A 27,716-nucleotide genomic window follows, 5' to 3' on the forward strand; every position below is an offset into this window, starting at 1 on the left:
CTCTGTCTGCAGGGGAAGACTGCTTGTTGCACATTTGCAGTCAAGTTTTCATGTCTGATTGCTGTAAACGTTTTTGGCATATTTTTAAAGCCTTTGGGAGCTGTTGTTTGCATGGACATTTTGTCTGTTTTTATTTCCACATGGCATTTTGAACACTGTTATGCACATAACATTGGTGTCATGGCAATTCATTTCACGCATGAGTTAAAAAAAAGATTTACGCATCAGGTTTCACTTTTTATCCTAATTTGTAAGACAAACTACCATAAACACATCAAAATAACATTTCCATATTTGATAGCTAATGTAATGAGCATGTATGATCTTTGTATTGATTTGTATAGTTGCTCAACATGTTTGTATTGATTTGTATAGTCGCTCAACATGATTGTTGTACTAAGTTCATTCTGTTTCCTTTTTTCAATCACTTTTTGGTTCTTTTATCACAAACAGGGTATTTTGGTTACATTACCTGACATGTTTCGGCATGAACTTCCGCCTTCATCAGAAGAAGCAATACACATTGCTTAGCCACGCAAAGCTCCGATGACTGTTTTTTGTCTGTTATGGGAAGTCTGAAGTCAAATAGTTTCCCTCAATATGTTAACTCCCAATTGTAATTTTCTTTTGTTCTATGTCATCAAATCACGTGCATTTGAAAAATGCAAAAGTATATATTCTTGTAAAATTTTTCATTTGAGTAATTTTGAATTCTATAGTCAATCTAAAAAGTACATAACAGAATTGAAATTTTGGAATAAAATATGATCAATTGTATGTGCTTTGGTATGTTTTATATATTTTATTAGAACATTTATAGTTTGATAATGAAGTCATCCAATTTTTTGTAATTTTTTTTTTACCTCAAATGTTTTTAGCCAGTTGTGCCGTAACAATATTTGTCCAACAGGTGGCAGACTAGATCAAAATGAGGCAGTTTAGCCAACAGAACTCAAACCCCAATATGATTAATGTTTTGATTAATAAACCACTGATGCAAAACACAGACATGTAAATTTTACATGCCAAGTTGTGTTCTATTACAGTGTACTCAGTAGTCGGATATGTTAGGGAGTGAAACATGATCTATATCAAAAGAGCCCCTTTTCTTTTTTCAAATTGAGTTGTTTCCATTTTGGCAAGTTTGCAAACTGGTCTTTGCTGATTCCAAATATGTGGCAGAAGTCTTTGTCGGTAAGGTATTTCTGAAAAGCAGTCGACAAAATACAAGATTATATTTTAGAGACTGGCTTTGTTTCATGCATTCATATGAAAATGAATAAAACCAACGCATACCTCTTTCTGGGTTGGATCAACATTTCTAGGCAATTCGTTGACGAGCTTTTTGACTAAAACCTCAGCAGGAAAACACTGAAAGCTTGCATCATTTTCAGCATCGCTATAACCCTAAAAAGTGACAGCAGCACTCAAACAACGATGTTTATCAACTCGTCACGTAAAAAAAAACATCTGCGTGTAGGTGTTCTGTACGTACAGTGTAAACATCGACAAGGCTCGCCACGTTTCCCAGCTCCTTCTTCAGTTGCTCGTAACTCTTGCCCTCCTGCCAGGCAATTAAAAACAAAACACTTCATTAGGTAAACTTGTCAAAGCAAAAGAAGATCCATGTAAGAGATGCTAAGAAAATTCTCAAGGTGTGGTCAGGTTATCTTGTTATGTCAAATATTTTGTACCATGGTACAGTAAAGTAGTCGAATAAAAAATACATTTAAAAGACACCTGCAAAATATAACCATTATGAAATGAATATTTTTGGCAAATGTTTGACTCAATAATTTATGCTTCATTGAAAAGCCACTTACACTCCATTTGTAAGGATCCCAAGCAGTGAACCAGCCGGTGAAGGTGAGTGGCTCGAACCCTTGCTTGACCAAGATGATAGGTGTTTCAGGATCTCTGTCGCCCGGGTGTGTGTGCAAGTACTCTTGGCTGGTCACCACTGCCTCTTTGCGTTCTAATCTGTTGGCCTCCTTACCGATCCACAGAAACACCTGATGAGGCAGAATAAGCATGATTATTCTGCATATGAAGAGAATATTGTGTGTTTAGGTTCTGGTAGGCTTTCTCTTTACTACCTGGTCCCATGTGTCTAGTAGCATGACATCATCTTCATTGAGGTCATCCTGCGTGAACTGGGTCACTTCGGTCACGACGAAACGTCCCGACTTGTTGGAGCATTCGAACAGGCGTGGCTCATAGTCCAAAACAGTCTGCTGCAGCCTGGGGGGGGGGGGGGGGGAATCAGAGCGACACACACACACACAAATAAAATAAATATTATAGTTTTTTAAAATAGTTATAACAAACAACTAGGTTTCATTTGAGAAAAACCATATAATAGGGAGGTTTGCTTGAAAACTTAACAATTGATTTGAAAATGATCCCGAGTGCCATTTGAATATAAAAACCAGCCGAAAACATTTTGCATAATAATTTGGAAAAAGCTGTCAAAGGGGGGGACAAAAACTCCCGCCTGCTCCAAACGAATCCGTGCGCCAACTTTACCTCTTGTCATTGGCGTAGGGTGCCTGCCCTCCCAGCATCTCCCAGAAATCCAAAGGTTCGAGACCCTCGGCAACAATCTGGCTATAGAAGCCCAGCGAGTTGTGTCCAATCACGGAGCTGATCTCCTTTGCCATGTCCCTCTCATCTCCACTAGCTCCCTACAAACGTCAATTAGCTTTTAAATGACATCGTTGTTACATTTGAAGGCCTTCTCTGTACCTTTCCACACCACAGATACAATCCACTCTGACTCTTGAGCAGAAACACGTCGTTGGAGTTGAGAGAAGAGGCAAACGCTGGAACCTCAATTGCTTTCGTATTGGAGGGCTCATAACCATGAATCTGGAACAGTCGGACTGGTGGGTCGGGTTCAGAAAGTCCTTTTCTAGATGAGCCCCCCTGACCACAAAACGTACATTACATGAGACAAAACCAAACTGACACACTGGCATCCAATTTGGTCAAACCTCAAAGATGACCATTCTGCCTTTGAAAATGGCCAAAAAGTGTTTCGGTTCTTTTCCCATGGTCACTCTGACTTGAACCGGCGCCCCACCGTACATGTGGTCCATATCGATGGCGTGAAGCACTGACGCCGCCAGTTCGTCCTGCGTGGCATGACGGCCCTAAAACAGCACGTGATGGTTTTAGTTTGGTTCAAGCTCCAAAGATGAAGCATTAAGACGGACTAGTTAAGTGTTGGGCCTTCACCTGCCATATGTAGAGTATGAAACTCTGCTTGTTGTTCACCATGTAAGAGTAAAGAATCAAGTAACAGTCTCCTCCGTAGAAATAGCCGTGACGATGAGCGTCCACGGGCACCAGCTCCAGATTTTCAATTCTCCAAACCTAAGCGCAATCATTTGATAAGCTCATATGAGGCCCCGAGTAACTGTGATGTCATTTTCAATCGAAAGCAAGTGGAATATTAATGCTGGGTTCATGGAACCTTTTGGATTTGACTTGTGCTATCATTAATCTTCACGGGCATTTGTGTCAACGGAATGTTAATGAAGCTTAAAAAGTATTTTAGACAGTAGATATTTTGTCACAAACCTCCACTTGACCTGTGCCATCGTCAACCATCCTTTCTTGAGCAGCAATCTCTGGCATCTCATGCATCAGGGAGACATCAAATTTCTCTTGTGTGACAGTCGCTAAAATAGTGCAGAAAAAAAAAAAAAAAAAGATTCACTAAGTCACGACAATTATTTTACCATACGTGCAGCCATGTTGTGTATTCCATACCAACTTTGCCCCTTGTGTGCGCTTTTCCCAGGCCTTGTGTCTGGTCCTTCAACGTCCACGTCTGGAACAGCTGCTTGAAGAGTGCTGACTCGGCTCCGTCATTCATCACCTCCACGTTTGTGGTGCTGGGGTAGTCTTTCGCTTTGATAAACTCCTACCAGGACCAGACACGCTACTCGTCACTGACAGGAAGCTTGGATGTGCGTCAACTCACCATAGCTCTGGATATGGCCATCTGCTTCTCAGCTTTATTGGCCTTCTTCCCTTTCCATACAAATAATTTTGACCCAGCATGGTCCAGAATGTAGCAGTCCTGCATAGATTTGACAAATGGCTCTCAAAACATCAACATTGGGAGATATTAGAAGAAAAAAAAAAAAGTATTACACGACTGGATCAGATAATAAATGCTCGATGGCCCAGCTCGATAAAAATACAGTAACTCACATTATTGTTAAGCAGTTCTTGCACCAGTGGTCTGCGAGCAACCTCTACGACCTTCATCTGCCCTTTAGCATCTGACACACTGGAAAAAGTACACAAAAAGAAGACAACTCATCACACATACTGGAAGAAACTGACTGAAACGGATTGTTGTACCAGTGGGTGGAGCTTACTGGTAAAGAGTGAGTTTTCCTATTTGTTCCTGGTTAGGGGCTTCATCAGGCGGTCCATCTGTCAGATGGACGCGCCTCTGCCCAAGAACGTCAATCATACTCTCCATGATTTCAGGACTTTGGTCCTCCTCGTCACCCTCGATCACCTTGATCTCCGCACGACCACCTCGCTCTCTATCTCGAATGTTTTTGGCCAGCAGCATGCCCTGAGGGTCAACGACAGATTCATGTTTTTTATTCATTAAAAAGTATGACATCACCACATTGCAATGATGCAGGGAAAAAAAAAAAAAAAAACGTCAATCCCCATAATCTTACTTTAAGTCTTTCCTGACTGTTGCTCTTTGGTCCATTCCACTGGATGATGACCTTACCCATGTCCAACAAAAACACATCCCCCAGGTTGAAGCTCTTCCAGGAAAGCACCACCTGAAACCAGTCGGAGTTTGTGTACACATGGTGCTCTGTGCCCCAGTGTTACATAAGCGGCCTGCAATCCCACGCTCACCTCCTTGGCCACCACCCGTTTCCTCCCTTTGACATGAAGCAGCCTCTGTACGTCGTAGGTGTTGACTTCGGTGTGCTTCATGCCCGATGTAACTCCACCTTTCTTGTAGCTGCAATTTGTGACATATTATGGGCAAGACTGAGATAATCTAGGTTACCCCCCACACCCCCACCGACCTTCCACTTTCACTCACATTATGCCTTGCTTAAAATAACCCCTGAATACATCGGACTCGTGGTCTTGAACTTCTCGGAGCTGAATCGGCGAGGAACCTAAATAGTCATCCAACTGTGCAGCGTAAACTGCAGCTGCCCCTTGCTCATCCAGAGAGGATTGTGAGCCGATCCAGAAGTGGATGTTGCAGTGCTGGGAGCCTTTGACCTTCGGGGTCTGAACATTTGAGAGTCAAGTGAACAGAAAAAGAGTCCAGATACTTTTTGTTTTCCCATCATATGAAGATAGATCTTCTACTCACATAGAGAACAACATAGCAGTCGCCCTCATAGAATTGTCCATGTGACTTCTCAGGGACTTGAACAAGCTCCATTTTCTGTTTCACAAAGAGAGAACATCTGTTTTCACCATTACATTGTACCATCTCTGTTACGGAAAGATGTGATGGGGAAACTACACAAGTACCTCAATTCTCCAGATTATGATCCCAGGAGTGTGAGTTACGGCTCTAAATGTGTACTCCATATTGCACGCAGTTGTGGCAGGCCGCTATTGTTTTTCCTTTTCACCTGTTTCAATCAAAAACATCACCCGGGAGACACATAAACAACATCAACAAAACCAATACAATGTTAAACAACCTTACATACCTTCAAGAAGTTATCTTGGCTGATTTGCAAACAATAAGCAATCATTAAATACAGCCGGCGAAACTATTTGCATGCATTTGTGTTTTGTGAGACTTTTTTCAAAAGTTCTGCCCAATCATTGACCTTGTAGGCAAATTGTTTAAAAACGAGATTGACTTGTATTATACTTGTATCAAATTGCATTGCCACAGTGTTTTTTGGACACTAAAAGTAACTAAAAGTCTTTAAAAATACATCAGAAGCTTTGTGATCATTTCTTTGTTTTAAATAATGCTCATGTCGGCGGATCTGTGAGAGTGAGGGCTGCGCTCCTGTGGGAGTGGTTAAAGCTGCATTTAATCATGGCAACTCAAAATGGCTCCTTTCATTCCCTTTAAATGTGACATTTATATTTAATGAGATATTTGAAATTTCATTTTTGTTTATATAATAATGAGCATGCATCCAGTCCCTTCTGGAATAATCTTCTAACACTTCCACGTGATTTTGTAACCGTGCTTCTCAGAAAAGTGACGAACGACAAGAATCTAAACATCAGATTTTTTTTTTTTCCATATTTTCCAGGACTTCTCGTGCCTTAGCACATATGCACTTAAAAAAAGGCATGAATGACAAGTTAAATAACATTTTCAGCCTTGTAGACTCTTAAATGCTATGACTTTGCCATTTTTCCAGGAATCCTCGCATGTGCCTCGACTGGAATGACGTCATGCAAGTTACTGGCCAAAATGAAATAAAATGACACAGCATTCCAAATTGAGAGTACTGGAAAATGGTCATGAATCAACAGTATGAGCACAGCGGGTCATTTAGGACTTTTTTTTTTTTTTTTTGATTGAAGTGGAAAAAATTGGCACAAAAAGACGATTATTCCTTTCAGCTTTTTGATCTTGGAAGACCACAGAAGGTGGAAATAATCACAAAGTAGCAGACTAACTTACTACTCACGCCAACGACTGTTTGGCATCCTGCATTTTGTCAGCCCTGTTATTAAAAGTACTGTGATCTGGCAAAGACAAATAACAACCTAAAATGTCCTTTAGTAGAACATTGTTCAACCCAACCACATTTCCAAGTGAAGCCAACAAATTATACTCACAATTATTCAACAGATTTGAACAAAATTTTGGCCTTGCTCAGGATGTCAGTTTTAGGTAAATTCTCCATCTGAACACGTTGCTTTGGCAACAGGGGACTTTTAAGATGATGGTCAGAAAGGCAATGATATCATAAAGTAGCGTGTCTTCTCTGATGTCATGCTGCTCACGGACACAACAAAAAGAGTTTTACCAGTCAAAACATTTTGGAATTTGGGGAAGAAATATCCATCCATGAGTGTTTTATAGCACTTGCCATCATTAGGGTCATGAATTTTAATGTTCTTCCTGAGGTGGTTCCAAAAACATGCGCCTGAGGGTCACTGAAAACTATAAATAGTTTATAATTTTAATGGTTATGTCGTGTCAATATACTCGTCAGGAAAGACAGATATTTAAAGCCAGAACTACATAGATGACTGTGAAGCAGATATGCTGACTCGTACATTTTTTTATGCTGCTATTGTTTTTTCTCAAGCATATTAGGTTTTAATAAAACTAAAATAAATATTACTGTAACAATAAAGTGCATATATTTAAATATATTAATAAATCAAAGGTATGGTTCAAACACTGGTAGAATTCAATTCTGAAACGTCATCGCTATAAATGACAATCCATGGTAAAATCCAGATTACACAAATTATTATAGGTCAAAATTAAAACAAAAAAGGACTATTTCAAAAACCTGATGTGCTACAAAAAAAGTAAACGTTTTTTTTTAAATCAGTGTCAAAAATGATTCGGGACACAAAACTATCTTGGATTTAAATTTGCTGTTGACCAGTGGTCGATTTTTAATAAAAAAGTAGAAGTAGTTACATATTACATGTATCTTCTTCGATTTGGAAACAAGGAGGAACAGGCCTGCCTCTTCCATCTCCACCAGATGTTGGTGGCTCCTCCCACTGAGCTCAGCTGGACATTCCAGCCCACCTCTGGGGATCTGCCGGTTCCTCCACACACTCGCCAGTCTACGGGAGCAGGAGGAGACAACATGAGAGGACTCGTTGTCTTCATCAGTACGCTGTGTTTGGCCGGCGCACAGCACCAGGCTTTGATTGACTACTTGGAGCGGCGGCTGCTTGCCATTGAGGTGAGACTTTGCTCTTTGCGCTCCACGAGGAAACTTCCAGCAAAAGGGGGCAAAGGCAATGGAATGCAGAAGTGCGTCAACCCCTGTGGAAAAGTTTTCAATTATGTATGCCACTCCTTTTCCATTGAGTCACTTTTGATAGGAAGGACGTCAAATGACGCATAACATTCATCTGTAGTGTTAAAATGGCAGAACAAGATGGAATTGCCAAGTTTTGCATTTATCAAGCTAATCAAGGAAGTTGTTACATCAATATCCTGTGTGGAAAGTCTCCAGTGAGTTTCTTAGAATCTCTTGCTGGAGACTTATCCTTTAATGGTACAGTGTACCACAAAAGGATAACAGCTTGGCGTCAAGGAAAATTCATGTTACTTTGAATTTCTAACATGGATTATGGATGAAATCCATGTAAATATTGTGCTTTGACATTCCTTTTTTCTGTGCTTCCATATCTGACCTCGCCCGCTTCAACAAAACAGGATCGCATCTCGTTATGGCACGAGCAGGCTACTCGCTACGCCACGGAGCTGCGGGAACTCAAACAACATATGGTTTCGCAACTTGACAACCTGGACAAAGAGAAGGAGACGCTCCGTGAGAATTTGGACAGCATGGGGACGCGGGTGGACCGGGTGGAGCGTGAGCTGGACTATTTGGAGACTCAAAACGGCGGCGCTCAGCCTTGCGTTGATATGGATGACAAGCTGATCGAGCAGCAGGTCACTCAAGTGCAGGAGAAGCAGAAGTCCAACTACTTCAAACTAACTGGTAAGATTATACTTGGAAGTAAAAAAATTGACGTTAGGATTATGAGGGGGAAATTTTCTGTCTTTCAATTGTTTTGTTCTCCTTAGATTGCAGCGACATGCTCTCCACCATCAAAGCTATGAAGATTTTGAAGAGAGTGGGAGGTTCGAAGGGGATGTGGACCAGAGACACCGGCGTGGGCTCTGGGAAGGTCTTTATCTTTAACGGAACCAATGAAGACACCATCTTTGAATTTTCCAATGTGCAAGACTTCACTCGTTCGCAAAGCCTGTCTGACTCCAGGCAGCTGAAGCTTCCATCCGCCTGGAGTGGGACGGGACACATCGTTTACAAAAATCACGCCTATCTCGTCATCCAGGCCGATGAGTTGACGCTGGTCAAATATGACTTGAGGAACAAATCTGTGGTAGATAGCGTGGTGTTCCCAGATTGGGACAACATCCCGGTGTACGGCCTGAGCCCCGAAACCGTGATGGACCTGGCTGTGGATGAAGAAGGCATGTGGGCCATTTACGCAACACATCAGAATGAGCAGCACATCTCTCTGGCTAAGATAGACGGCGACTCTCTGAGTATCGAGCAGACGTGGGACACCAGCTGCCCCAGGCAGAAAGCAGAAGCTGCCTTCGTCATCTGCGGCACGCTGTACGTGGTCTACAACACGGAGCAGCCCGGCCGCTCCCACGTCCAATGCGTGTTCGACGTCAATGACATGGTAAGTAATGAAGACGCGCCGCTGGTTTACTTCCCTAAACGTTACGGCGCTCACGCCAGTCTCAAGTACAATCCGCTGGAGAAGTTGCTCTACGCTTGGGATGATGGCTACCAGATTCTCTACAAACTTGTCATGAAGAAGAAACTTGAGGTTTGAGAGAATTGCTAACCCACATTGTGGTAGCTAAGTAGTTTTGGCCGCACTGCGTCTTGTGAGCCTACTGGCGAGTGAACCTTCAACATGTTTTGGAGTATTATTGTCTGTTGTGTCTCTTTACTGTACAGTACATTAATGAACGTGTTCATTTCTTCACATTGTGATTTTGAACTGCTGACAACCTTCTGCCCAGAGGGATCTTGTACTTGGCTTTTATTATTCTTTTGATATTTCTGTGATGATTTTGCCTTTAAAAAATAAATAAATCTGCATTCCATTTTCACTCAACGGAAAAGATTCATCAGTAAGCTAAAACTCTTGTTTTCACTGAAGCAGAAGGACAGTCTAAATATCTGCAGGCATAAACCAATTTCCTACTGGTTTCCACTAAACTCTTTGTCTTGATATGTTTTTGTCTGGTTGTGATTATAGCTCAGAAGGGCAAAGCCAACTATATGTAGTTTACTTAATGGAGTTATAATGAAATACAAACGTGTAATCCCCCAGAGTTAGTTTGTGTGTTCCATGTAATCAAATGTGACGGTCGTGGTTCAAATGATTGCAAAGAATTTTAGTTGAAGCTCACAGCAACATTAGATAACAATTTGGTGTTTGATGGTATTTGCTAGCTGGCTAGCACAGTTGTGTTTCCCTCTTTACACTGCGCATATCTGTGAACCAAGTCTGATCGGGTTGTTTTTGACTAAATAAAATTGATGAAAAGTAACAACTTGGTCAACTATTAATCGATGTCATCCGAGATTTAGTGATTGGGAAATGAAGCTTCAAATTTGCTTCATGAACCAGGTGTGAACGAGAAACCGAACTGAACCCCAACAGTTATAGAAACACATTTATTTATTTATTTATTTATTTTCAACAAGTAATAGCCATAAAAGGGGCTTATAAAGGGGTAGGTAAAATCTAGTGTACGAAAGATGTGACAACCTACCAAACTGTAAAATCTGAAAATAAAGCAACCTTTGCATAAATATAAGACATTTTCATTTTTGTTGACTTCTTATCGCCGGGAAATTGAAATAACAATAAACGTTGGTATTTGCACTATCCCGAAATCAATCAATCTATCAATTTCTAAATTCTAAAATTTGGACAGCCTAAAGCCGGAACGCGAATATAAAACAAACAAGTCTCTGGGCACAAAACTACAATATGTCTATGAATACCTACATACATTAGAGGGTGACAATATTTAACTTTAACAATGGCAAATATGGACAAACAGAACAATGTTAGGTCTACAGAACAGACAAGAACATTTCAAACTGTTTTTTTAAGTATCAAATGAGCATCAAAAGGATACCACTCATCAAGTGAGATCACTTACGACTTGTTGTCATGAAATGAACCTGCTGCTTTTTTTTTTTTTAGGAGATTTTGCACAATTCAAAGTCTCAGATGAGGCAGAGGCATGGTGACATCACGGAAGAATCGATGGACTAGTGCGTTCTTGGCCGATAACCTTTTGTTTGGATCGTAATGCAGCATTTCCTGAAAGACAAGCAGAATTTTCTTATGTAGCAGCTGTCGTCAAAATCAGACCTTTAACTGAGCCAGTGCCAATATTTCAGAACAGAAAAATCTCGCGGTACACCGCTTCCAAGTCGAGACGAAAACAAAAATGAGGGAAATGTTCTCACTCGTAGCAGATCTCTTCCATCCTCATCCAGGAGTGGAACCACTTTAGATAGATCCTGGCGGGCCCAGCTGGGGAAGGACGGTTTGTAGTCCGGCATGGACGTGACTCCCGGCCACGTGGCTTCATCGGGGGTGCCGAGGGTGCGGAAGATGCGGAAGAGCTGGTCTATTTCCGAGTCGCCGGGAAACAGGGCCCTCCTTGTGATCTAAGAAAGAAGAGATTTCACTGAGTGTCACAAAGTGTGGCAGTCGGTACACTCGAGAGAAGACTGGAGGAGTGGAAACCATCCACTTAAGTTCTGTGCCATGCCGCAGAGAGCAGCACATGGGGATTGAGACACCAGGCTTAGTTTAATGACTCGAGAAAAACAAAGCCAAGGTCATCTTGGAAAATCCTCAACTGCATTGAAAAGATTAGCATTATTTTCAAAGCCAAAAATTACAGCACTAGGAAAACCTACTCAAAATGGAAAAATAGAATATTTCCACATAATCCAGGCTATGAATCCTACAAAAGTACGAGTAAAAATTGTGGCATTTGCTGACTCGCAATGAAGAGATGCAGTGGCCCAAAGCAAAAATTGTAATCGTTAATTCCCAAATGGAGATTACCATCTCAGCAAAGATGCAGCCCAGACTCCAGATATCGACAGCCGTGGAGTAAAACTTGCAGCCCAGCAGAATCTCGGGTGCTCTGTACCACAATGTTACCACCTGGACAAAAAGACAAAAAACTTTGGTATACAAAAACATGAGGAAAAACAGACCGACTTCCTTATTTACCTCATGTGTGTATGTGCGCACGGGCACGCCAAACGCTCTCGCCAGACCGAAGTCAGCCAGCTTGATCTCACCCTGAGCGTTGATGAGCAGGTTCTGAGGCTTAAGGTCGCGATGGAGGACCCTGTGGGAGTGGCAGAAGGCCAAACCTTGCAGCAGCTGGAAAAGATAACTCTACAGACATAAAGGAAATTTCCATTAATGTCTTTTATTCATAACCAGGACAAATTGACTAAAGAGGTCGATGGAGACACAATGTTTACCTTAATCAGAGCGAGCGGGATGCCAGTGACTGTGGAAGAATCCATGAACTTCTTTAGATCCTGGTTTAGGAACTCAAACACAAGGTAGAGCTTGTTCTCCGTGTGAATGACATCATGCAACCTTAAAAGCATCAGAAGATTGAAAAAAATTGTAAATTAGACAACAATATTGTATGCGACGGTTGGTGCTTACTTGACAATATTTGGGTGACTGAGCTCTTTGAGGAGGGAAATTTCCCGGATGGCAGTGCTTGGAACACCCTCAGTTTCCCTGAGAAGGAAAAATGTGAATATATTGCTTATTGATCGATGACAGGTGAATAATTAACCCGTATATCCACCTGCAGCTGTTCATACAACAGCATAGTCATGGCACGCTGAGTAAATTCCAAACTGAGTTAAGATCATGACTTCAGTGTAGTGTTTGAAAATTTGCTGACATTATTGCTCATGTCAAATCTGTGCTGTGCAACAAAAAAGTTTGGAAACATTGCAGTGGAGGGTGCAGTGTTTCCAATTCTCAAAGTGCAGTACTCAGGCTCACTCTAGTGGTACTTGCAAAAAAAATCACTGCCCAAGTACAGTCAAGTTATATTTAACTTTTTAGTGCAATTTACACACATGTCCAAACTACGTATAATCTTACAATGATTTATGATTGTATAATTGTATGCACACTTAGACCTACTACACTACTGTATTTCAAAGTGGATCCTTATGATAGTTCTTTAAGGGTCCATTGGTTTTTTCCCCCTTTTAGTGGTCCTTTTTAAAGTTTGAGAACGACCAGTTTGTGACCTTTCTTTAGATGTCATGTTTCAGTATAATCCAAAAATAGTATTTTGACTTTTATCCAGCGCTGCATATACAAAAAAAGGATACTCTTGAATTGAGTGTTACATTGACAGTAAAATGCTTTGAAGTATTTCTCCCGGTGCTAGCACACTCCATCACCGCATGGAGACTTTAGCCCCATCCCATGAACACAAAGCAGGGTTCGTTGACCACACGACCCTCCCAGCTGACTTACGTGTCCAGCCTGATCTTCTTGAGCGCGACCGTTTCACCCGTGTTCTTGTTCTTGGCTTTATACACCACTCCATAAGTTCCCTCTCCTATCTTTTCGACCTTCTGAAAAGAATCCATCTGCCGAGACTCGACTGATGTTCGACGAGAATGTCACGTCTTAAAACAGATAAAAGCTCAGTCAAGTCTTTTGTGTCCAGCGCGCGGACATTCATCCAACCAACTGCTACTAGTTCAAAAACTCGCCCGCGTTTTGCGCACACATACGCACAGCCGCCGGAGTAAAGAGTTCCACCGATTGTTAAAATAGTCACCCGGTGACAAAGAAATGGCTTAGTTAACGAGTTTATGAGACCATACGGTGTAAACTAAACGGAAATACGCCGTATGGTATTGTTTGCCGTCCAAATGCAAAACATTTTAGAACCAACACAGCAACGTTTCCCGCGTTGCCACACTGAGCGCGCGTTTTATTCTCTCCAATGTACCGATCGTCGCGAGGGCGGTGTTTCTGGAAATTGTTGCCGCGTCTTCGTCTACGCTCTTTGTGCAAACGAGTAGAATGAATTTGTAAATGATTTAAGTGCATTTCAAACAGGTTAGTCAAATTTCCATAATTTGGCCTTTGCGTTTCGATAATGACTTTGGTCGCGATAAAAGAACAAAACACTGGCGAGTTACTGGCGCATGTATAAATGAAACGTCTACCAGCCACACAAGTCACGTGACGTAGTGACGTTTTACGTAATCTGTGCCGTCCCTCTGGTCTGTTTAGTACACGCTGAACGCATTCCATAGTGAACGCCACCATCAGACAGAATGAATGAATGAATGAATGAATGCATGAATGAATGAATGAATGAATGAATGAATGAATGAATGAATGAATGAATGAATGAATGAATGAATGAATTGGTGAGTGAGTGAGTGAGTGAGTGAGTGAGTGAGTGAGTGAGTGAGTGAGTGAGTGAGTGAGTGAGTGAGTGAGTGAGTGAGTGAGTGAGTATACAGCTACTATTATCTCGATTATTTGTCCTCGTACATTTTGGGCACAAGATTTATTCTCGTTGCTCCCTGACACACAAAAACAGCAACATATTACAGTGAAGATAATATACTTTTTAGGAATTAAACAATTATTTTTTTTAAATGCAAATTTAGGCCGACTATGTTACTGTACTTTTATGACGGTCCATACTGTGGATTCTGAGAGGTACATATTTTGGATGATGTTTGCTGATTAAAGTAAAATGCCATATTCGTAATATTAATTCATATTGAATATCAAATTCAATTCTTATTTTAAGTCCAGAGAAGTGAATGTTAGTAGTATCTGCAGTCAGGTGCTCTGTGGGAAGAATTTGGCCGAACTGCTTGTTTAGCACATGAGAGGTCACATGTAGTGCAGCCTCACAGTCTGGCTGGCATGAGACTCTTGGGAGCAAGTAGCTGTGAGGAACCACCAATCAGGAATTATCATCATGGAATAGAAAATATGATCATTCTACTCTCACTTCGTGAAGGACATTGCTGTGATATGTGAAGAGCTTCTTCTTTAATGGAGGACACATTGGTAATTGAAATATCAGGGGACGTTGAGAATAATTGTCAAGACTTGTCTCTGATTAAGGGCTGTATAAATAAACTTAACTTGACTATTGTCCTTCCAGCATTAATGAATACTTGTTGTCTTATGAATGAAACTACATCCAAAGAAGAAAAAAAATCCTACTAAATGGAGCACGAGTGTGCCTGCGCTCCTGATGACGGAATGTAAGAGTTGCCTGAGGAGGACAACCACGGTTATGAGAGATTGACAATAAATGGAGTCTATTGATTTGCCATTTGCCCTTTTATCTTATGACACCCATGCACCCAAAACTAAAAAGTCATACGTCACGCACGGGCATGAGATCTTCATGTGTAATGTGCACAAAATGATCTGTTGATTTTTCACAATCAGTTGAAACAGTGGTTCTAATCTGCTGTCATAAGGGGACACATATTTTGTCGTTTTTGTTAAATCATGATTGTGTACCCCGAGTACTGTGCAAAAAGCATTCTGATAAGTATCCAATTCGTGGAATATGAATCTACCTGTTTCTCGGGGCTGTGCAAATTTTGCCATTTGCTGTCGCATGAAAATGACATCACAATGTTAAAGGGCTCAGGTAAGGTCTTATCACGACTCACCTGTTTTCTGGGTTTGGTCATGTGACGTTCACAAGCTGAGCCCTTAGGCACGTCGAATACGTATTGGAACCAAAATCCAGCCTGGGAATATTTATGAACAATTTTGCAATTAAAGAAAATCCATTTTTGCACTTGAAATGTGCCAAATCTACCTGTTCTGACCAAACCCAAATTGATACCAAACACCAAAGTACATATCTGTGAAAATGATAGTAACACGGTAAATTGAGGATTGCTTGAAATCATTTACACTGGTAAATAGTCTGCCACAATTATCCATCCACTAGTTGAGAATCACTAGTCTGTGAACTGTAATAATCTTTATTATTAGTAAAAAAATAAAAAAAATAAAAAGGAAAAAGCCAAATGAATATAATATGACTGAATTAGTGTCAGGGCAAAAGTTTTACAAAAGAGGGGCGGCGCCTGTGTACAGACCAGCAGTGATGTAAGAATGTCTATGATAATTCCGGTCCAGGAGCTCCTTAAAGAGAGTGAAAGGACTCCTCCAAAGTCTCTGTGAACATTGCGTTTGGGTCAGGAGCAGTTGCTGAGGTCCGGGGTTCTGGGACGAGACACACAACCGAGGACAGGATGAAAACTCTGGTGCTACTGCTGCTGATGGCTCTGGCCTTGACATCTACCACTGCACAGAGTAAGTCAGATCATTCATTTGGTCAATTTTCTACTTTTATGGTTTCTGCTTTGGTAAACGAATGATGTCATTTATTAGGCATGTCAAGGCAATTTTATTTATAAAGCACATTTCATCCTCGAGGCCACTGGTCCTATTAGGTTGATGTGGTTCTGAAAAAAAATAAAGAAGCAAGTGTTGTGAATGACCACGACTAATACGAACAACCCTCATTGATGACAAGCATCTCAGTCTGTTTCATTACATGCGTTTGGATAACTTATTAAGAGCACAATGATTTAATGTATTTTTTTTCACGTGCCAGAAAATAATAATAATATGGGAAAAGAAAAGAAAAGGGATACAGTATTTAAATAACAAAGTGGTGAATTAGGCACACAATTGAACCATATTTTTTACTTTGAATAATTGGAATAAATAACTTAGAAATAATATTGATATTTAATGCTAGTTTTGTTTTTAAATGTTTTAATAAATAAATAAATAAATTTAAAAAATGCAATAAATTGAACTAGTAATTGAAAACCAAAACAGTATTCACGGTTATGTTTCCATTCACTGTGTAAAATTAATATTAGTACACTGATTATCTGGATGTGTATCAACAAAATTTTTTCAAAGTGTAAACCAAAAAAACACACACACACACATATACATGCACATGCACACGTACACACACACACACACACACACACACACACACACACACACCCACACACACACAGAAGGAAGGGTGTGGGATCTCATTCCTGCAGGGAAGCTTACAAATGTTGCAGCTCAGCTGATGGTCACATGAAAAGGCTTGAGGGGGATTGCAGGTCGTATGATTTGCACAGCCTCAACCCCCCACCACTCTCCTCAACTCAAAATTCGTTGACCTCAAAACTATTTTTCTCTTTGGCTTCTATGTGCAGGTGTATGCGTTCAAATAATCAATTAGGTTGAATATATATTTCTAATATCTACGTTGAAAATATGCCGTTATGTGGTGAAATTTACACAGTTTTAGACTCAATGCTTTTAATTTAAACAGTATCAACAATTATGTTGCAGTATTTTGAAATTCTAATTGAAGTCAACGTTCCTCCTTCCAGGGCCTAGGAGTCAGTTCACTCGTTACCGCTCATGGAACTCCCGCATGTACCCCGTGTGGAAGGACGGCGACCCAAGATTCAGAAATTGTTGGTCTGGTGAGGACGATCATTTCCTTATGAGAAGACCACCAGTTTGAGATCATAAATGTTGGAAAGTGATTTTTTTTTTGTCTTCATCTTCTTCAGGTGGCCCAGTCGCATTTGATCTGAAGAACGACGCACCCACGCTGCTTGGAGCTAAATCAACTTTTAATATTAATCTGGTTTTCCCTGAAAACCAAACGGTACTCGCCGATGGGCAGGTGGTGTGGGAGCGTAACTGCACCGTTGATGGTAAGTCCATTAGTCGTGAGATCCTGAATTCAAGATGTTCCTTCTGCCAAATTTGGTAACCGATGGAAACATATTTGCAGGTCAACAATATCAGGCCGGCCAGGCGGTATATCCAGACCAAAGCAATGAGTTGACTGGTGTTTTCCCTGACGGCACGCCTTTCACCAGGATCCGGGATAGGCAGCCGCCCCGTTACGTCTATGTTTGGAAGACATGGGGTAAGAGTATTGCTACAAAAATATGAAACTATAATTTGAAAAAAAGACCATAACTATACAAGAGATATTTGGGTAGTCGACTGATTACCTTTGGTAAAGGATTCTGTGTAGATACTTTCTGAAGAGTATGTGAAGGCAATAGTTCCAAATAATGATCACACGTGTTTCAGGAAAGTACTGGCAGGTGGCAGATGGACCTTCCTCTTCTCTCACTATCTCAACAAATGATGCCTCCCTGGGCTCATACAGCATGGAAGTTATCATCTATCACTGCCGTGGAAAAAACAAGTTCATCCCCCTTGGCTACGCCTCCACGCTCTTCACCATCACTGGTGACCCATCAAATCAAGTGGAACCTTTTATGTTCTCTAAAACCTCATAATGACATTTGTATTATATCTCTGCATCATCAGATCAAGTTCCCTTCACCGTATCTCTGGCTCAAGTCAATGACATAAACCAAGATGACTCCAACTTTATCCAGAACCGGGCCATTGCTTTCAATGTCGACCTTCATGATCCTAGCCAATACTTGAGCAGAGCTGATATCAGCTTCAGTTGGGATTTCGGCGACAGCACCGGAACTTTGATCTCCAGGGAGCGCAGTGTCACCCACACATACATGTCAGTGGGGACCTTCAAACCACAAGTGGTCCTGATGGCGAGCATCCCCAATGGTTGTTTAATCCCAACTGCTGGTAAGATTTTAAATGTGGAAATGTCACGAAGGTTGGTCATATGGTACATGAGCAATATGATGGGTTTTATGGTATCCTCAATTACACTGTCGGCACATTAAAATTTATGTCTAGGCAATTAAATATAATGGGCATGCTAAATATATATACGTATGTGCATGTATTCTGCACTTTAAAATAACTCTATATTTTTAACGTATTTTTTTTCTATTTATAATGTCAAGAAATGAAAAGCATTTGGCCATAAAATTAGGTCCACCCTGCACGAGACAACAACACAAAAGCTGTATCAGAAAAGTATAGTACTATGAATATAATAGTGATAACTTATAATTGAGAGTATTAATGTATTTTAACAATATTGATGTGGTTTTAGTCTAGTGAAGGCTCTTTCTATGTCTTATGATATAGCTCCAGTCGTGACTCCAGCAGCCGACCCAGCAGCTGACCCAGCTGCCGACCCAGCAGCCGACCCAGCAGCTGCAGATGTACCCGCCCCTGACACTGACCCAGCAGCAGCGGTTGATGAGCCAGTCCCTGACGCCACTCCGGTCGAGGCTTCCGTGCAGCCGGCCGAAGCCGCCGATGCAGACACAGAAGCTGCCGACGCAGACGCAGAGGCCGTGATTGACGGAGGAGCCGAGGAAATTGAGACTGTCTCAGCAGCACCCGCACCAATCGACACAGCAGCCGTTGCTCCGGCAGAACAAGATCCAGCCGCCACTGCCGCTCCTGCCGCAGAGGTTGACGCTGCTGTAGAAGATGTAGCTGCAGCTGAAGAGACAACAGAGGTTGAGACTGCTGTTGTGGATGAAACTGCCGTTGTGGATGAAGCTGCGGAGGATGAAGTTGCGGAGGATGAAGCTGCGGAGGAGGTGGCCGTGGTTGACGCAGTGGCGACTGTCGCCCCGGTCCTCCCTGAAGTTACCATAGCGGCGGAAGACGACACTGTGGTGGCTGCTGCTGCTGAAGATACTACAGAGGTGGTTCAGGCTGAAACAGAAGCTGCCATTGCTAATGTCGTCGTCCCCGCAGCCACTGACAGCACCACTGTAGAAGAAGCAGAGGCGGCTGATGCTGAAGCAGAAATTACCGAGACTGACAACGATGTTGCTGTTGCCACGGCAGCTCCAGAAGGTGTGTTAAAAATACCATGACTTTTTTTGTTGTTGTTGAGATATTTGTGTGGGGCACCAGCATTCAGACTACAAACAGTCCCAATGCAAACTCTCCACTGCACAACTTTGATTTCAGCAACTGATGAAGGAGAAGTACAAACTGAAGTCGAAGCAGATCCAGCACAAGTTGCCCTTGTTGTGGTCAAAAGACAAGCGCCAGAAGTTTCCGCCGACTGCATGGTCTACCGTTACGGCTCCCTTATCACTTCTGTTGATGTTGTCCGTAAGTGATGAAACCAGAATTCTACGCTCAATGGAAACCATATAGGCTTATAATGCTCTCTTTATTTTGTTCATGCAGAGGGAATTGAAAGTGTCGAGATTGTACAGATGTCCAATGTTGTGTCACTGGTCACTGAACTGGCTCAGAATGCTGTGGATGTCACAATTAGCTGTCAAGGAAGGTGAGGGATTGAATATTTGCATTCAAAACATGCTACAGCTGAATCAGTGATGTCACATTTTCAGACAAATGACTTACATGGATGTAGAAATTCTGGAAATTGTGGAGGTAAGATGCTTTTTGTTGATATTTTCTGATCTTTGCCCTAGTTTACCAAGTGAGGTCTGCACGGTCATTTCCGATGCTGACTGTATCACACCATTGGAAACGGTCTGCGGCGCGGCCACGCCCTCTCCTGACTGCCAAATGGTCCTTCGCCAGTTCTTCAATGACTCAGGCGTTTTCTGTCTCAATGTCTCCTTGACTAACGACGTCAGTCTTGCCATGGCGAGTGCCCGTGTCAGTGTGGCAGTAGGTGCGGGAATGAAACACACATTAAAGTCACTCACTGATTGAATTGTTTACTCATTTGTGTAATTTGCTTCCCATCACAGCCTCTGGTGGTTCTCCTGCTGGAACCGCCGCCATAATCTTGGGTGTGATGGTTCTTGCCTGCGTGGTGTGCTGTGTCGGGTTGATGTATAGGTGAGCTACCATATTTTGGGGCAGTAAAATTAAAAAAAAAAAAATATATATATAAGCTTATATATGAGGATAAAAAAAATTACTGAAAAATACAAACATTGATGATATGGGCTCATGGGTTCATATAGTGGTTCACATTGTGAACCTTATTGCAGCTCCACAATAATGCCCAGCAACTGTGGGCCTTCTGCCAACCTTGAATAAGATAAGTAGTTATTTATCTAATCGGGTCATAAACAACACCATTGGGAGAGCAGTGGTTTACGCAGCTGACTGACTCAATTTCCACTCAATCACTTCTTCACTTCACTTCTTCTTCAATTTGTTGTAGGTGTAATCAAGTAAAAAGTTTGACTTTTCATTCAAAAACAACAGAGGGGATCTATGCGGGACTTTAAAGCAGCATTCTCATCCATAAGGTGAAATCTTATTCCCTCTCATCTTTAAATGACTTCAAGCAGGCGCTTCAAGCAGTACCAGCCCCTGAGCGAAGACAATGGCGGCCGCTCTGCAGTAACGTCAACGCCTTTGCTGCTGTGGAACTTGCTGATGCGACAGTCGCCCGGAGAGAGCCGCCCACTGCTTCAAGGGAGGATTGTGTGAATGTCAACAGCACAATGCACAAAATGTCTGATTACCATATTTACCTATATACTCTGTGATCATCTTGAAATAAACAAGAAAGCCAACCCCATTATGAAGATGAAAAAAAAACCTCAGCAGTTTTGGTGACTGTGATATTTATTTTGGCTTACAATATTTATAAAAACTGACCATGATTTTTGGCCTTATTGTATATATCACCTAAATTGAAAAATCACAATTTACTAAATTGTCCACATGTAATCAGTTCTTACATATCACAGAGCACTGGTGTTGTTATGCGAATAAAATGGAGCTTTATCACATTAACATGTTTGTTTATCTGTCTATTGAGTCTTTCATAAATATTTTATTTTTCTCCATGTAAGATGACCTTTAGTGTCAAATAAAACGTATTATTATTATTATTATTATTATTATTATTATTATATTTACTCATTATTGACTCTGGTTATCAACAAAATATTTCTTATTAAGTCTTTGTGCATCCGGACACCAATTGTCCCATGGACCAGTGCCGGTCCTCAGTCCTGTGGTTGACGACCATAGCTTACTCCAGAAAAGAACTCGATAAAATATCCACAAGCATGAACATACCTTGGGATGCATGTGTCAGGCAGCATGTAACTAACATGACTTATTGTGACCCTGGAAAAAATGCTGATGTCAGTGTAGGAAAACCATTTCATTAAGGAGGCCAAATGAGTGTAACAAATATGGTTAGTAAATGACATTGAGAGCAAATTGCATGAGTCAGTTTGCGAATAAAGAAGCTTGCGCTTTGTCCTCATGTCTGATTTGAAGATCATTGGGAAGCATTAGGAGGCACCTTGTCCAAGCTACACAATGACCGTTGCCGTACCTTACAACCGCCCCACCCCCAAAATGTCTCCAGCACAGCACTATTGCATTACTCTGATTGCTAAACACAGCAGCCATTGATCAACCCTAGTTGATGATGGCCTCTTGCTTTCCATTTTAACTCCAGAAGCACCCGGCCAAGCGACCACCCTGCTTTGGGAATCAATTTCCACAGCCCAAACGTCAACATCGGATTAGTTAGTTTCAAGTCATAAGCATTCTCAGTCATGCCACGATGATTCAATCAATGTCAGAGAGGTACAGCACCATGATTTGTCTACCATGTATACCAAGGCCAGATTGACAAATTATGTCTTATCTCAAAGCAGTTATCAAATTTAAAGCTCCGTGCATTTACCATAAGATCCATACATGATTCTTTATAAGTTATTTTGCCCACTGAGCCATACCCTTTTCATGTCCCTGAGTTGATGATATCTCGATACCCATATGAAACCTGACACACACACACACACACACACACACACACACACACACACACACACACACACACACACACACACACACACACACACACACACACACACACACACACACACACACACAATGGAAACAGAGATTGTAGCTCGATCCTCCCAATGATTGGATTCATGGTTCCTCCGGGGTTTCTCTGGGATACAGAAGGCTCAATCCCTAATGGCAACATCTGGCAAGGGGTTGTGTTACTAGTACAGCTGAGACCCCCCACCCCCCCAAATAAAATCATTAAGTGTGATGCTTTTTAAAGAGTGTATGGCTCCTGCCACACCAAAGTGTGATACCACACGTGTGCATATTGGAAATTGATGTTTTAAGAAGATGAAGAAGAAGAACAAGAAGGAGATAAGAAGAGAAAGTCAATCTCCATGAGCAGATCAAGAGTACAGGACATAGGGGGAAGGAAATGCTACACCACAATGCTGGTTGATTAGATTTCATAAGACAAATATAGACACAGGCCATTTCCAACACACAACGCCAGACCTCTGTGGTAGAAAGCATGCAGGATCGGATGGAGGGAAAAAAAAATGCTAATGAAAAGGTCAGTTACATTTGTTACAAGGACAGAAATGGAATAGGATAGTTATTTTTGTACAAATGGTCCATAGAAAACCCAACACTTATATTCGATCAAAAAACAGTGATAAGTAAATTCTCTATTAAGTCTGTTTAAAATGAAAATACTGCGTAAAATATAAGAGAGTTTGAAGCAGAGATGATCAATATCGCACCACACCCAGTTACCACTGAGCATGCTCAGAATGATGTCAACTTTATAATGCAATGAATGCCCAATTAAAATGACTATAGAGCACACTTCAGAGGACGGTAAAGCCACAACTCAGATCAACCCATTAACCCCTGCATAAAGTCGAAATGATCGATAATATCCGGAATACATGCGCTAATGGAGTCTCACTTTAAAAATAATGTGTTCAGTACATCCCAGATGAAAATGAAAATGCTCTTCACATTCATTTGTGATAAGAATCACAAAACATGGTGTGAATTCAACTTGATCTGTTCTACTCAGCAGGCAATTATCTCTAAACAGTGATATTATATTCCCAAGTGATCTGTGTTCATTCCCTCTGATGTATTTGACTGATGGGGCTTACTGGATGTAAAGCATAAAAGCTATTGAATAACTGCAGAGTCATGGCGGTGCCACAGACGCCCAAGACGTCAATTAAGTATTGAATTACTGTAAAAGGAGAGGCAGTGGAAAAACAGAGAGAGTGAGGGAGATAAGTGGATGTAAAAAATGAAAGAAACAGCACTGAACTCAGATTGTCCCATTAAGACATCAGCATGAAAACTTGAAAAATGTAAAATGCATTACAAGTGGGAAACGGGCTGAAAGCATGTGTGGAATATGGATGAAGGAATTAAAATGGGCTGTGCCCACCCGCCTGAGACAGGAAAGGATGGTCGTGAGGAGACATCTTGAGAAATAGAAGCAGTAATGTGATGTCCTCTTGTTAAAAAGGGTGGAGCTGTCCAGACAAAGTGGTGCTGGAAGGATACAGCGGCAGACTCTCTCTCTGTGCGGAAGGGAGTGGTCTGGGCCAACATGCCGGGGAGTGATGGAAAAAGGATGGGAGGGGGTGAGGAATTACGAGCCGCTGTGCGAGTATATAAACCTCCAGCACTGGATTGAAGACAGTCTCCAAGCCTCACCACTCTTCGTTCTCGTAAGCGATCAGACCAAGACACCAAGCATGAGCCATTCTTCCATGCAATCCTCCACTTCTTACAGGCGCACCTTCGGGAGCCCGCACCCTATCTCCATGTCTTCTTACTCCAGCGTGTCCTCTCGTCCTTCCGTCGCCGGGGGACGCTACATGCGCTCCGTGTCGCCCATGGTGTCCTCCCGCTCCACCACCTACCACCAACAGCGTTCCCGACCCAGTGTCCAGCCCCAACGCCTCACCTATGACAAGGTGGATTTTACCATGGCCGAGGCCATCAACCAGGAGTTCCTCACCACCCGCAGCAACGAGAAGGCCGAGCTGCAGGAACTCAACGACCGCTTCGCCAGCTTCATCGAGAAGGTGCGCTACCTGGAGCAGCAGAATGGTGCACTGCAGCAGGAGCTGACCCAATACAAAGGTCAGCACCAACAAGGCCAACCCAACCGGGCCACCGAGATCTTCCAAGACGAGCTGAGGGAGCTGCGGCGCCAGATGGACGCCATCGGCAAGGAGAGGGACCAGTACCAACTGGAGAGGGACAACCTGGCTGAGGACCTGGGCCTCCTAAAGCAGAGGTTAGTACCGACTTAGGACACCCAGAATTCCGCTAGGTAGCTCGCTCGATAGATAAATAGGGCGTGGTCCATCAACAGACTGCTGCGTCATGCTACAGGTCATGACTGTGCATCAGCCTATTAAAATGCAAAGGAACAAGCTGTAGTTGGTGCTCAAGTATTTTTGGAGCTATATTAATAATTCAAACATGAAAGGACCCCAGGTTTGACTTCCTTAACCAATATAAACACTCCACAGTACGTATTTGAATTTTCAATGACATGCATCGTGCTTGCATAGTTGAGAGGAGAGTGACCAGACAAAGGGTGGGGTCAGTAGAGGAGCAGGGAGGAATGGATGATGCAGGGGAAGAAAAAAAAATCAATGTGACTCCATTAGTTGAGTTTTCACTGTCCCTTTACGCTGATTAAATGGTGCCGGAGACCCCATTAGAAGAAAAGGGCCCCTATAACCCAACATGAATTAAAGATGAGGCAACCATGTGACACTTTCCTTCTAATCTACTTAATGTTCGGCCTCGGCATGATTTTACCCAGACAAGAGCAATGAAGCAACGATCATCAATGAAATGGAGAGAAAATCCAGGGATGAGCAAACTTTTTTTTTGTCTATTTAGATGATGTACAGTACCAAAAAGTGACTCATCACAAGATTGTAAATATTTATGGCAACTTTTCATTACAATCCACATGGTTGTCATGCTCACGGGCCATTTTGTAGATTTCTTCAGAGAAATAAAAGATGGGGGAGCATAGTTAACCTTATAAAGAGACATGGTGACCTTATTGAACTGCATTAGTGGAAAAGCATCAGTTGGTGTTCCCACGAGGCACACTTCCAAAAACCTTTTACAGGACAGTGAATCAACAAATTGATCCAGAGTGCCTTTTTCCACTAGCGAATACCCTTTGTGTAAAAAGATTAGTAGTGTATCTAAAGAATGTGTGTGTGTGCATTTGTGTGTTTCTTCTAGGCTGGATGAAGAAGCTCACAAGAGGGCAGATGCTGAAAATAACCTTGCAGCCTTCCGCAAGGTAAACAGTTTATTACGTTGAAAGACACAAAGATCTATTTGTAGACAGATATTTTTCGTGACTTCAGTCCTGGAACTTTTATGACACTTCTGCTAACATCTGAATACCGGAATACATTTAATATATATCATTATTTTAAAAAAAAAAACTTTTTTGTACTGCGGAATGTTTGCCTTTATAAAATATCATGCATAATATGGACGCACACAATGACTATTCTAATTAAAAAAAAAAAAAAAAACAGGATGTGGACGATGCCACATTATCCCGTCTGGAGCTGGAGAGGAAGATCGAGTCCCTAATGGATGAAATTGAATTCCTCAAGAAGATGCACGATGAAGTACGTGTAAATCATACATATGACTCTTAAATCTACTTTCCCTCAAGCATCATAGAACATTTGATTTCATTTGGATAATCAGTTACTAAAAGTGTGAGTGCTCGTCGTGACATGGCTCAACAATTTCCTTTTTCTTGTTATTTTAGGAAATCCAGGACGTTCAAGTGACCGTGCAGACCCAACAATTGAGGATGGAGACAGTGGACCACGCCACTCGACCTGATCTCACTGGTGCTCTGAGGGACATCAGGGCCCAGTATGAAACCATTGCGACAAAGAACATGCAAGAATCTGAGGATTGGTACAAGTCTAAGGTTGGCAACAACACACATAGACACAAAACACACGCTCAAAGACACACTTTAATGATTGTATTGTTATCTTCATGTGTGTAGTTTGCAGATTTGACCGAATCTGCCAAGCGTAATGGTGACGCTCTGAAGCAGGCCAAGCAGGAGGCCTCAGAGTCCAGAAGGCAGATCCAGTCCCTGAACTGTGAGATTGATGCAATGAAGAACACGGTGAGGAGAACATTTCATCTTGACCTCAGATGACATGAGCTGCCCCATATAACCATCTCACCGCATGATTCCAGAATGAAGCGCTCCTGAGGCAGATGCGTGACATGGAGGATCAATTTGGTAATGAAATCGCTAGCTACCAAGACAACGTCGGCAGACTGGAGGACGAGATCCGTCACCTGAAGGATGAGATGGCCCGTCACCTCCGGGAGTATCAGGACCTCCTCAATGTCAAGATGGCTCTGGACATTGAAATTGCGACTTATCGTAAACTGCTGGAAGGGGAGGAGAGCAGGTGAGCTTGGGCTTGTTTTAGTTTGAATTATATTAAACAGCAAACGAGTGACCTGAAACTTTGATTGCATTTCTTCTTCAGGATCACCATGCCTCTCCTCAATATAGGCATGACAAATCATTATGGTGAACGTGGTGAGTTTTATTTATTTTTTGTTCAGAAAGCAGACAATTAAGTTCTCAACCGCTAGCAGTTAGTTTTTAGCACTGTAAAATAAAGGTCACAAGGGTTCAACTCATGAATGGACCAAAATAAACATGGTTTGCAGGGTTAGCGGTAATCTGTTTGTAGAATTTCATATAATTCTGAAAAAGTCTGCAACCCTTGTGAGAATTAGAGCAATCCACAAAATGCATGGATAGATATTAACTGCAGTCAATTGTATTTCAGATTTTGAACCCAGACCAGAGAGTGGCACCAAGAAGACTGTCGTGATAAAGACAGTTGAGACTAGAGACGGAAAGGTATAGATAATAATATCGTATTCATAAGAACCTCTTACTCATATTTGCAGTGCTCTAACCTGTCAAAACTTTAATGGTATGACCATAATTTTCTCATCAGGTGGTGAACGAATCCAAGAGGGAGACTGAGAGAGATTCAGGCCACGGTGATAAAGATGACAAGGACAACTGAGAAGAACCTGATTTGATAATGTAAAGGCCTGTGCCATTAGAAGAGCTAAAAAGCATAAGAATAAATAAAAAAAAG

The 27,716-nt window shown here is 41.8% G+C and overlaps 5 protein-coding genes across 6 annotated transcripts; 3 read left to right on the forward strand and 2 right to left on the reverse strand.

The window, feature by feature from the left end:
* Nucleotides 1–224: 224 nt before the first annotated feature.
* avil (advillin) lies at nt 225–6,910 on the reverse strand. Its single transcript, XM_085924899.1, has 20 exons — nt 6,823–6,910; nt 5,539–5,642; nt 5,375–5,449; nt 5,093–5,289; nt 4,900–5,008; nt 4,710–4,820; nt 4,392–4,597; nt 4,222–4,300; nt 3,989–4,087; nt 3,775–3,928; nt 3,583–3,683; nt 3,238–3,375; nt 2,994–3,152; nt 2,746–2,925; nt 2,527–2,684; nt 2,097–2,241; nt 1,824–2,012; nt 1,496–1,564; nt 1,297–1,407; nt 225–1,205 (listed from the first exon to the last, which is right to left on the reverse strand). Exons 2-20 carry the CDS (start codon nt 5,596–5,598, stop codon nt 1,092–1,094), a joined length of 2,454 nt encoding a protein of 817 aa, XP_085781025.1. The 5' UTR covers nt 5,599–5,642; nt 6,823–6,910; the 3' UTR covers nt 225–1,091.
* Nucleotides 6,911–7,709: 799 nt separating this feature from the next.
* Nucleotides 7,710–10,263, forward strand: olfml3b (olfactomedin-like 3b). Its single transcript, XM_085924900.1, has 3 exons — nt 7,710–7,916; nt 8,396–8,684; nt 8,771–10,263. Exons 1-3 carry the CDS (start codon nt 7,710–7,712, stop codon nt 9,553–9,555), a joined length of 1,281 nt encoding a protein of 426 aa, XP_085781026.1. The 3' UTR covers nt 9,556–10,263.
* Nucleotides 10,264–10,395: 132 nt separating this feature from the next.
* cdk2 (cyclin dependent kinase 2) lies at nt 10,396–13,968 on the reverse strand. Its single transcript, XM_085924414.1, has 7 exons — nt 13,288–13,968; nt 12,451–12,528; nt 12,258–12,378; nt 11,998–12,168; nt 11,827–11,928; nt 11,217–11,420; nt 10,396–11,067 (listed from the first exon to the last, which is right to left on the reverse strand). Exons 1-7 carry the CDS (start codon nt 13,401–13,403, stop codon nt 10,963–10,965), a joined length of 897 nt encoding a protein of 298 aa, XP_085780540.1. The 5' UTR covers nt 13,404–13,968; the 3' UTR covers nt 10,396–10,962.
* A 2,066-nt stretch (nt 13,969–16,034) lies between these two features.
* Nucleotides 16,035–21,472, forward strand: pmela (premelanosome protein a). 2 transcript variants are annotated; one of them, XM_085924119.1, is made up of 12 exons: nt 16,035–16,131; nt 17,226–17,321; nt 17,412–17,558; nt 17,639–17,776; nt 17,947–18,108; nt 18,190–18,474; nt 18,886–19,611; nt 19,729–19,875; nt 19,954–20,056; nt 20,205–20,410; nt 20,490–20,580; nt 21,039–21,472. In XM_085924119.1, exons 1-12 carry the CDS (start codon nt 16,071–16,073, stop codon nt 21,181–21,183), a joined length of 2,307 nt encoding a protein of 768 aa, XP_085780245.1. In that variant the 5' UTR covers nt 16,035–16,070; the 3' UTR covers nt 21,184–21,472. The 2 variants fall into 2 exon arrangements, with proteins under 2 accessions (XP_085780245.1, XP_085780246.1); XM_085924120.1 differs by having other exon boundaries at nt 21,042–21,472.
* Nucleotides 21,473–24,266: 2,794 nt separating this feature from the next.
* Nucleotides 24,267–27,641, forward strand: prph (peripherin). Its single transcript, XM_085923854.1, has 9 exons — nt 24,267–24,814; nt 25,789–25,849; nt 26,094–26,189; nt 26,336–26,503; nt 26,585–26,710; nt 26,785–27,005; nt 27,087–27,130; nt 27,381–27,469; nt 27,570–27,641. Exons 1-9 carry the CDS (start codon nt 24,267–24,269, stop codon nt 27,639–27,641), a joined length of 1,425 nt encoding a protein of 474 aa, XP_085779980.1.
* The last annotated feature ends 75 nt before the right edge of the window (nt 27,642–27,716 follow it).

This window comes from Syngnathus leptorhynchus, chromosome 11 (genome assembly GCF_054491065.1).
Source record: "Syngnathus leptorhynchus isolate UIUO chromosome 11, UIUO_Slep, whole genome shotgun sequence".
Taxonomy (NCBI): Eukaryota; Metazoa; Chordata; class Actinopteri; order Syngnathiformes; family Syngnathidae; genus Syngnathus; species Syngnathus leptorhynchus.